General features: G+C 35.5%; 1 protein-coding gene across 8 annotated transcripts in view; it reads left to right on the forward strand.

Annotated features, from left to right (window-relative positions):
- Positions 1-8655, forward strand: part of ADGRL2 (adhesion G protein-coupled receptor L2) — a 603135-nt gene extending 594480 nt beyond the window's left edge. For 3 of the 8 annotated variants that reach the window (XM_019501504.1, XM_019501507.1, XM_019501506.1), the window contains 2 exons: positions 2768-2896; positions 6210-8655. In XM_019501504.1, the coding sequence (XP_019357049.1) occupies positions 2768-2896; positions 6210-6964 (884 nt within the window). In that variant the 3' untranslated portion in view covers positions 6965-8655. Of the gene's footprint in view, positions 1-2767; positions 2897-3120; positions 3203-5463; positions 5517-6209 lie in introns of all 8 variants that reach the window. The other 5 variants (XM_019501509.1, XM_019501508.1, XM_019501510.1 and 2 more) reach the window with 3 other exon arrangements.
- Positions 8656-11716: the final 3061 nt, after the last annotated feature.

Raw genomic sequence — 11716 nt, forward strand, 5'->3', positions numbered from 1 at the left:
AGAGGGGAGAGGGAGTTCTCTTTCTTCCAGTGAATGTTATACTTTTTGTAACGGGTATTGTGAGGGCATTTATCATGTGTGGCCCCAAAAAATCACAGCCATACTATGTGGATTTACAGGTTCCTGGAAGGGAAAATTTGATTAACTCTTTAATTCAATAGAGAATTATGTAACCCACAGTCATACTTAGCAGTGCAAAGGCCCCAAACTCATATCCATACCCAGTCAAGATGGAGGGCCATTCCAGCTTCAGTCATCTCATGATCCTGTTCCACATTTTCTCATAGAGGGATTGGGTTCATTCACAGAATGAGGACTGTCCTGTAACTACAGCAGCTAAGTCCAAAAGTCTGTCACCCTGCCTATTCTAGTCCAAACTTAACTTTTTCCCAGCTGCATAACCAAGTTGTGATAAAAGGGTGTAGGAACTGGAGCTACTTCCCATAGGCTTCGACTAAATCAGCGAAATTAGAAAAAGGAAGATAGCAAAACTGCTGCTATTGTTGTTGCCCAGTATAGTGGCTTCTGTCTTCTAGCTAAAACGTTGAAGAACCCTGACTAACATAGTGAGAACCAGAGTACCTCCCATTCAATAGCTAAACACTGGTCCTGACCTGAAAATAGGAGAGGGGAAGGCAAAAGTCAAAGCAAAACACAAAACAAATTTGGGTTCCTGCTCAGGGTGAATTTACTTCCCATTCTCAAATATGAAAGTTACTAACCTCAGTGAAATGTCCTTTCATTCTGAATCTTGAAATCAGCTCTGAACTCTGGTGAGCCTCAGTTTACCCACTGCTATGTAGGAAGAAAAGGAGTTTCTGTCTGCTGTAGCCTGCTCATTTAAATATCTTGAGCAGGTCAGCCAAGCCTGTCTGGACTTTAACCTGCATTACAATCCTATCAATCCTCAGGCTTGCTCTGTGTATGTGGTTATACTTTGCTTTCTGCATGTCCTTTCATAGCATCTTATAAAGTGAACTTGGGTTCACAAAGACTTGTATTCTCTCTCTATATATATTATTTAGTTAGTCTATAAAAGGTGCACATCTACCCTGCCTTCTTTAGCTAACTCACAGCAGAGTTCAGACCTCATACCATGCCACAGGTTCAAGACTTTTCAAAGGAAGTGTCGTGACCAGCTGGTCATCTTTCAGTTGAGCCACACAGCCAAGCTCATAAAAATAGGGAACTCCATTGTTTCACGGTGACACAAATCTAAACAAGTGCTTTTTTAATGAGCATCTGATGAAGTAGGCTGTCTATTGTCTACATCAGACAAAGGAGGAGGTGTTGCCTATGAAAGCTCATGCCTCTCTCAACCCATGAGTCCCTAATATGCTATCTGGCCCTACCTTTTGCCTTTTAAAAAAAAACTTTTAGGATAATGTCAAGATAAGAATGTGGTTGGTAAAAGGAAAAAATATAGATCTGCCAATAATACATGTATTAGAGCCTTTTAAATTAAAATTAGAATGGAAATGCATTTGCTTTAGTGTTTCTCATTATGTCTAGATTGCAACAAAAAAATGGTAAAAATCCATCTAATTGTTAACTAAATGAAATTACTGTCAAATAAGATTAGCATAATCTGTCAGTAAAAGAACTCCCTGAACTCCACGAATTTCTGCTACCTAGGCTAAAATATCTCTAGCAGGGTAAAGTCATTAATATTTAAATATCTTCTGTTATTGCCTGAACAAGATCCTAATAAATTTAAATACTATGTGAAAATTTAGATGATTCTCTAGTTCTCTTCCAACATATCATGCATTCAGGGAACTCTGGTCCTGAGCCAGTGCTCTGAAACACAGTTTGTCATATGTTGACTATTACCTTAATGGGTTGTTCAAAGCTATGTGTTCAATCAGTGGTTTAAATCGAATTTATCTTCAGTTTTCTGACTTGTCTTCCCTTTTAAGTATTAGGAGTCTTACAGATTAACTGTTTTATAAACATTTAGTGCATAATAAAATTATTCTAAAACATTGTCTAACAATTAGTTTGAAGTTTGCGTAAGTGTTGATGCACAAGTTTAAAACTGAGAAATATTTGTTCTATCACGTAACTTTTCACTTTTGCTTGTTAAGATACTTGTGTTGAATATAATTCAGTGTTCAAAACTTTTGTTTAAAACGTGGCAGATAATTTTGCAGCATGAATTTGTTTTACCTTAAAGAACATGTGACTGGTTTGATTTCTTAAGCAAAACATTTTGTTTTCCTCTCAGCATGTGTGCTTTTGCATATAGTAAGACAGGCTTGTTGCAGTGTGTCATCTGCTGTTTCTGTTTAAAGGAGTTACTCCCTTCCCTTTTCCCTCTGCTTTTAGTAAACTTAGCCATAACCCAGATGGTTTCATAAGCAATTACCCAAAAGCTCTAAATTAATATAATTTGGATTCCTCAGTTCTAGACCACCGTGTTTTAAGGTTATTGTTTTTAAGCTATAATATCTTGAACTAGAATCGTGATCTCTTTGCATTTAATTGCTATTTTTGTTTAACAGTGGTTTTGCATAAATTAGTAAATGTCATTCTCAGCAGGTGTTTACTTTAGGGATTTGAACAGCACCTGTGAATTACAGAAATTTAACTATATTTTCCCACTCCTCCAAATTAGTAGCTCAAATACATTCAGAAGTTTTTACCCAAATTATATTTGACAAGTTCTACATGACTCATGATGAATAAAAAAAAAAAAAAGACTTTGTAGAAATTGCTGGGATAAAAATTAAAGAACTGACAACTTTTTTTTGTTTCTTTGCTTTAGGAATGACTGGCAATTACCTACTAACAAACCCTCTTCTTCGACCACATGGCACTAACAACCCCTATAACACATTGCTCGCTGAAACAGTTGTATGTAATGCCCCTTCAGCTCCCGTGTTTAACTCACCAGGTGTGCTTACGCTTACTGAATAAACTTGCATTTCTTTTGCTCTAAGTCCTTTCTTCTCTCTAAATAGAAAATCAAGTTGCATTATCCTTGTCCTGCATTCTTAATTTCTGTCAGTTTAAAAAATACTAGTATTGCCAATGTTAGGCTTGTAAAACTGCACTATATTATAGTAATGCCTTTGCTGTAATAGTATTTACCAATAATTATCCATGTTTTTAACACAGGTGGCATAAATCTTAATATACTATTACAGGACTGACACCACATGGTCCGAGAGCCCATCTTCAAGATATAAATCACTTAGAGGTATCATGTCTATGCAATATAAGGTTCAGTTGACTCTAAAGCTTGCTGAGAAAAAAAAATGCTAATGGAGCTGATTAGATAATAAAGCATGCAAGGCATCTTGACACCTTTGGATATCCTGGTGTAGAAAATTGTATCCAGCTTTAAATAAAGCCAAACTATAGTATAGTGCAGCTTTATGTTAGCTTATTTATTCAGGAAAATCTTGAGGTTATAATTAGGACAGTTTAGTTCTGTAAGACTAAAAGTGTGTCATCACTAATCTAACTTTTTGTGATATTATCCAATTGCTTTTCTTAACTGGAGTAATTCATAAATTACTATTAATCTAGTATTTACAGTTTTAATGAGTCATCGGGTATTGCCTCTAGTATAACTGAAATTCTATTAGTTTGAAAACCTTTGACAAAGTAGAGATCATAAAACCTTGTTTCCATTTTTTTATTTAAATTTCTTTTTTAAATGAACTGTAGTTTCTATTTTCATTCTCTTGTTTTCTTACTTTCCTTATGCTTTCCTCTAGCAACCTACAGAGAGACAAGTATGGGAGTAAAACTTAACTTTGCCTATCAAATGTAAATTTTTTCAGCATGATTTTTAATGGGCACAATTAAAACATAACTAGCGGTCATGAAGTAGACTCAGCGGGCAAGTGGTTCACAATTTGCAAATGAAATGTTTTTATGTTCAAACAGTATTTGTATACTGCTTTTGGAAAAGAACATGACGTCTGTAGCAAACCCAATTGGTATTAGAGGATGTACAATGCTGAAATAATTTGCTATTTAAAACAAAAGCAATGTCAAGCAGAAATGCTTAATAATTTACTTTTATATTTCTACATTCCCACAGTAATCTTGCTACAGGCCATGGAAAGACTTCAAGTGAATTACCTGATCACGGGCAACAAAACTTGCCTCTTCAACTCAAATATATACCAGTCTACTTAACCCTGCAGTATATCATAGAAAACTCATTTTGAATTATCGAATATGTTTTGGTATCTGCTGAGCAGAGGAAAGAGAATTAAAATTATAGAAATCACTTTCATGAGGGAAATGAATGCCAGCATGTGGTCCATGTGTTGCCTATTACTATAAATGCCATATGTTCTGTGTGGCTAAAACCTCTGCAAGAAAGATCTTGGAACATGTATGAAATTACAAAACTACAAAGTTGTTTAATCAAAGCTTAAAGAGGCCTTTCAAACAACCATCATTACTTTGTCTAATTTGGTACACATGGAGAGCTGGAATAGCACAATACAAAATTACTTGCAAATTGTGAAATGGAGAATTCCATTTTAAAAAATCAGTATGCTGTTATTAAAATATGTTTCAGGACAAAAAATGTATCCCTTTTTTTTAAAAGGACAAAAAGGGTTTTTTCCCCAGAAGAAATTTGAAATTTCTAAGATAAGCTGCAGCTTTAAATCTGGAACAGAAATAAAACAGAAAATCTATAACCCTTGGAAACACTTTTTTTATCCTATACTCCTCCAAGCCTTGCATATAATGCAGCAGCCTCACAGTGGTCAGTTTCATTTCAATAGCATCACTCTTCATTCTTTCTTTATTTCCAGACATATCTGTAGATAAAGTGATTTTCTAGGAATCCACTAACGAATAATCTAACTTTCCATGGTACAGACTGTTCAGTTTCTTTCAAAACTTTCTCTCTTTCTTTGCCTGGGAAGCACTGTGATGTCATAGTTTACATGTCTTTGTGTCTATAGAAAATAAATTTTTTTATTACAAAGAAGAGCGTGTCATCATAAGATTCCAGGTTTTTTTCCCTAAACTTCTTTTCATATCTCCAACAGATCTACCCAATCTGTCATTCCTCCAGCAGCTTTAAGATGTCAGCCATGGCTGATTTTCTCCTCCCATTCCATAGCTAATATTTATTCTTTGGTTTAATTTCTGTGACCCATACTTACAGAAATTCCTAACATTTCTGCATTTGACCTCCATGTCCACAGCGTCTGTGGGCTTAACTCTTAATTGACTATGCTGGTTCATTCAGTGCTGTCACTGTGACTGATGCAGACTGCAGGGCTGCAGGCGAACTTTGACCTTTAGAAGCCTGAGGCCATTGTTGGCAGACAGAATATTAGTGCAAAAAATTACATTAAGTGGGAAAAAAGCTGTTATTGCTTAGTAATCTAATTTGCTGAACCCTTGCTCTGACTAAGTTGCTGAGAAGCTTAGTAATTCTTCATCATGTTACAATAAATCATTTTACTTTCTTTTATATATCAGCTACTCTTAGGCCAGATAGCCTGAGCAGACAGACATGATGTGAGTTGTCCAAAGTGAGTCATTCCACCTGCTGTCTATCGTGTTGTTGGATGGTGCTTGTGGGCCCCGCTCCCTTTAGTGTGAAAGATGGCTGTCCTTGTTTAACATAAATTCTTTGTATTTGTCCATTTTTTCATTCTTTTCTTTACTTCATCTCCAGAAAAAAAGGAAAATGTTAGAAACGTTGTTAAAGTAGTTGCTTGCCAGTTATGTGGGTTTATGTTATACATTTACCTTCAGTTATGTATGTGATCTAATTCCTTTTTAATTTAGTGTCGTTTAGGACAAATTCTGTTAATTTTATTTTTCTAAACCATGGTGTTGTACTTTAAAATGTAAATGTTTTTACAAATAAATTGCTTTGCATTACATATGCAAGGGCATGGAGTGAATAGTTTCTTGTGGAAGAGTCATAAAACTGACCTTAAATTATGAAATCAGAATTCCACTGTTCTCCCCCAAATTTCTAAATTGATGTGCCACTCAAGCCCACAGGAGAAAAAAAGTATTATTTTGAAATACATCTTTCCTATATAAGGTGTGCAACCATTTACAGTTGGGAATGTTCAATAACCATAATGTTTCTCAAGCCTTACTTCCAAGTACAACTTTGTCCTGAACTACATTAAAGAGTTTTGTACAAAAACAAGAAGAGTTGGCCAAAGGGTGCCAGGCAGTAACCCAGACTGTCCCTTTTTCTGTTTCAGGACATTCACTGAACAATGCCAGGGATACAAGTGCCATGGATACTCTACCGCTAAATGGTAATTTCAACAACAGCTACTCACTGCGCAATGGAGACTATAATGACAGTGTGCAAGTTGTAGACTGTGGACTAAGTCTGAATGATACTGCTTTTGAAAAAATGATCATTTCAGAATTAGTGCACAACAATCTGCGGGGCAGCAGCAAGAACCACAACCTAGAGCGCACGCTACCAGCCAAAGTTGTGATAGGCGGGAGCAGTAGTGAAGATGATGCCATTGTGGCAGATGCTTCATCTTTGATGCACAGTGACAACCCAGGACTGGAGCTTCACCATAAGGAGCTTGAGGCACCACTTATTCCTCAACGGACTCACTCCCTTCTGTACCAGCCACAGAAGAAAGTGAAGACCGAAGGAACTGACAGCTATGTCTCACAGCTGACAGCTGAGGCTGAAGACCACCTACAGTCCCCCAACAGAGACTCTCTTTACACAAGCATGCCCAATCTTAGAGACTCTCCTTACCCAGAGAGCAGCCCTGATGTTGAAGAAGATCTCTCTCCCTCCAGGAGAAGTGAGAATGAGGACATTTACTACAAAAGCATGCCAAATCTTGGAGCTGGCCATCAGCTTCAGATGTACTATCAAATCAGCAGGGGTAATAGCGATGGCTATATAATTCCCATTAACAAGGAAGGATGTATTCCTGAAGGGGATGTTAGAGAAGGACAAATGCAACTAGTGACAAGCCTTTAATAGTGTAGCAAAGAAATATTAAAGGCCATATACAAGTATTAAAAAGACTTAATTGGCCCCATGCAGGCTCCCTCATATCTGCTCGAAGAGACAATTCTGTTCACCCTGTGGTTCTCCGATGTAGAGGGGATGATGGACCTTGCAGTTCTGTGAATTTTTATAAAACAAAAACTTTGTATATACACAGAGTATACTAAAATGAATTATTTGTTACAAAGAAAAGAGATACCAACAAGGTATTTTAAGATTATCTTCTGCTGCTGAATTTAAGGAAATTGTGAAACAAAGAAAAAACTTCCCAGCCATTTTACTGCAGCAGTTTGTGAACTAAATTTGTAAATATGGCTGCACCATTTTTTTGTAGGCCTGCATTGTATTATATACAAGACGTAGGCTCTAAAATCCTGTGGGACAAATTTACTGTACCTTACTATTCCTGACAAGACTTGCAAAAGCAGGAGAGAGATTCTGCATCAGTTTGCAGTTCACTGCAAATCTTTTCCATTAAGGCAAAGATTGAAAACATGTCTAACCACTAGCAATCAAGCCACAGGCCTTATTTCATATATTTCCTCAACTGTACAATGAACTGTTCTCATGAAAAATGGCTAAAGAAATTATATTTTGTTCTATTGCTAGGGTAAAATAAATACATTTGTGTCCAACTGAAATATAATTGTCATTAAAATAATTTTAAAGAGTTTGAAGAAAATATTGTGAAAAGCTCTTGGTTGCACATGTTATAAGCTGTTTTTATTACACTCTGTTCATAGTACTATAGTATGTTTAAAATGCAAGTTCTACCCATTTTCACTTATTTTTCACTGTAAACAGTGTTCTGCTTTTACAAGTTAGTTTTTATTCTTACGTTTAAATTTTTTATTGCCAAAAGAACATAACATCGGGGCAGAAATTTTTCTTAGAAGCCAATTATGCCAAGCCTTGCACAAATTTGGTAAAATCTAGCTAAGATTGTAAATCAGTTCCCTGTTCATTCTTTAATCAGGGTTGAGTTGGGAGGGGGAAAGGGGACACTGGACACTTCTCACAAACTTTCTGGTGAGCAAAGGTGCCTGTCCTTTTTAAAAAATGAAATAAAACATGAATAGTACTCTTCCATATTCCTTCTGCCTATATTTAGTAATTAATTTATTTTATGATAAAGATCTAATGAAATGTAAATTGTTTCTGCAAAATTCTGCTTTTTTTCATCCCTTTGTGTAAACTGTTAATAATGAGCCCATCACTAATATCCAATGTAAAGTTTAACACCTGTTTGACAGTAAATAAATGTGAATTTTTTCCAAATAGGTAAAATGTGCATTATTATATATGAAGTGGAATTGGCACTAAACTTCCTTTGACCCAAGTGTATTTGTTTTGCTTAAATTGCTCCCTTTGTAGTTCATTATTTAAATTTTAAAAATACAATAGAATCTGTATGTCTGTTTCTACTGAATAGAGGTCATCATTGCTGCTTAGCATTCTAGTCACAATCATATATGATCAAAATCAGATACATGAGCTCCATTAGGAAATTGTAATGTAATCTCATGCATTTACATAACAGATTTTCTTTTTAAGTAGGAATCTGTACTAAAATTAAAAATTGTGGTAAGCTCTACAGTCGTATTTTGGGCAATGGTAATTAGATGTTTTTAAATAGTAAGGAAGGTGTATTTTGGCAGTGAGCAAAATTTTTAGTTGCATTTCTATAGTGGTGTATTTAAAGTGCTGTACAAACAATCACAGCGCCATTTGAATATTAGGAGCTCAATTTTTACCCAGTTTGGAAACTGAGGTATGGAACTGATGGTCCTGCTGAAGACGCAATCAGCAAGTCCATTGTAAAGTTGGGATTTGGAATTCTAAACTTTCCTGTTTCCCAGACTTCTCTTCCTTCCTGTAGATCAGTTGCTTATGATGTGAGGATGCAGAGTATAGTTTTCTTTCTGTATATATAAACTATGTACCGATTAACCCTGATTATTTAGATAGAGAATTTTTTTGAAAATCAAAATGGCAAATAAATAAAAGGACGGTTCAAGGAAATATTTCTGAATTTTGAATCATCCAAACTCCAGAAAATCAGAGTTGAGATAGCTAGACCTCACCTGCATTGTAACTAGGATGTTCAAAGATAAACAACAACTGCAAAATAAAGGAAAAGACATGTTTACATGCTGTCCAATTGGTAGAGCCTGCCAACAGGTTCCTTAATGCTGTCACCTTTGCAGTGTGTTCCTTGTAGGTAAGTGAGCTTTTCATCAGAGGCTGACTTCTGTTTATTGTAAGTGCTTCAAAATTTGGAAGCTGAACTGTTATGAAATTAGAATTTGTCCTGAGCCAGGAATAACATTAGATTTTTTGGGATCAAAATGATTTCTTAGTATTGTGTTGCAAACTTGGAAATTGATTTATTAACTTCTTGTGAGGATAGTCAGGCTTTATGTATTTGAAAATTTCTGTGTGCAAATATGTACTTGGTATATAAACTACAAATTAACTTAAGGTAGAATCTAGCAACCTTTTATTCATTTGAGTAACCCTCAGTTTTGTGTGTAATCCAGTTGAAGGCAGTGAGATTATTTGGTTGAATAGGATTTATAGTATTGTGCACTCAAATTACATGGAAAGTTAAAATGGCAAACATCTATAAAACTAGGACTTTAACTGAAATAGAATATCCACATACAAAGATAACAGAACAAATTAAGCTTAAGAGCACAGCTCTTTTTGCCTAGATATCCTAGAGAGACTTGATATTTTTATTGGCTTTTTTTCAGTGGATGGACTGCAGTCTTCCTGCCTTATAACTTTGCTAATGAATGTCCTGTTCTTAACAAATAGCTAACAAAAAAATAAAAAGTCGTTGTTGGGCTAAATTCTCTATGGATGTCATGCCTCAAAAGAGTGCCTTTGTGTAATTACATGACTGATGCTTGTTTGGTCTTGCTTCACATCTCGTGCCCTGTTGTCAAACCATCTTGCATTTGAGCCCATATCTCACAGTTGAAACAGAGTTGGATGGAAGGATTTGATGAAAGAACCCTGAGGACAACCAATTTCTGCCAGAAGCAGCATTCAGGATTCAAGAAGTAGTTTTTCCTCAGAATCACTACTAACTAATTCCCTTGTGGGTACACTTCTCTGGAAGGTGCCATTTTTCAGCTGAGCTAGCTGTAAATATGGTTACAGCCATTAAATATTTGCAGGTATTGGTGGTATTAACTTCAGTGCCTTAGTTCAGCCTGCCTTGAGTAATTTCATTCTATATGAATTCCTTCCAAACCTTTCAATGAGATGCTCTTAAAGGGAATGTTTATGTAATAGTGCTGTGTAGTGTTAAACAGCTGGTACATTACAATAGTAGGTAACACAAGCCTCACTGCGACTATCAGTGTAAAATCAATCCTGATGAAAGTAGATGCGATTTTACTTATATCTCTGAATTGGCCTATGGTTTGTGAATGTTATAAATGGTCAAATCTTGAATTACTTTGAGATCAAAGACCATATAGAAAGACTGGAAAGAAATAAAATTATTAATAAAACACATTGATTCAGCAATTTATATAGGCAGTAAAGGTTATATAAAAGCTTTTCTGCAAGTCAGCAATAAAATCTGTATCTGATGTTATATTTTACATTTTAAAACACATGAGAAAATTAGAAAATTACTTTTTGCAAGTCTCCAAAAGGGATGCTTCACATTAAAATATGTCATTAATCAAAAAACAATCAGTAAAAAATAATGTGAAGATCATTTTTTTTTTTTAAATAGCATCAAGAAGTTTGCAAAATGGTACTGAAGTGTAAGGATACCTCCACTGCCATATGCACCTTCATGATCAGTAGTTCAAAGTAGTTGTATGATGGTTCCACATCAGTATGTTCTTTCATCTATATTTTATTCATATTTTTGGAAATGATTTCAAAATTGTTCCACTTTGACTTGAAATTGTTGAGCCTACTTTTTTTTCCCAATCTTTTGGTAAAACTATCTTCTGGCATAAGGCCAAGATTTATAAAACTCAATGTGAAGTTTAATTGCGCAATTGGATTTTTAAAACTATGAAACCCTATATATAGTAATAAAAAGCAAATTTAATTGTGGTTTCAGAATGGCCAGATCTAGTGCCCTGTTAATACTGCTGCCAAGGGCGTTAAAAATACTTGATTTTGTATTCTCTTGGCTAGTTCTATACAAGGCATCTGCCCCTGAAAAATTCTAGAGAAGGAATAACGTGGAAAGGAGGCAGTGGAATTCGGTAGTTCAAATGATTTGTCTAAAGGTGTTTGGGACAAAAGCAGTGAAAAAGAGTATAGCGTGAGCTCTTTGAGAACTTGATTGTTCTTGCTGTTGATGCAGGGCCTGTGCTGATCAATAGCATCCCACTAAATAAGCAGTTTTTACATAGGTGCCCCAAGAATACACAATGTCCTTCAATTAATCTGGAGGTGTGCATATAAATAGTGGAAGGATGCTGGAATGCTGCATCTCGGTCACCATTATACAGTTTCATGGCATATTTGCCTAGGTGACAGCTTAGAATTGTATTTTTTTTAAATGTTAATATCAACTGATTCCCAACAGGATTAAAAACTAACAGTATGCTAGGCAAGAAAGCAGGTAGATGGAAATAGACATCTTATACTCCCATGTGGGGTGGAGGTGGGGATTTATTAACTTAGCTGAATATCTTGAGTTGTGAAGGTCATTTCAGCCAGGAGGTCCCTGATTCGATTCGG

Source organism: Gavialis gangeticus, unplaced genomic scaffold (genome assembly GCF_001723915.1).
Source record: "Gavialis gangeticus isolate Ggan-Ray unplaced genomic scaffold, GavGan_comp1, whole genome shotgun sequence".
Lineage (NCBI taxonomy): Eukaryota > Metazoa > Chordata > Crocodylia > Gavialidae > Gavialis > Gavialis gangeticus.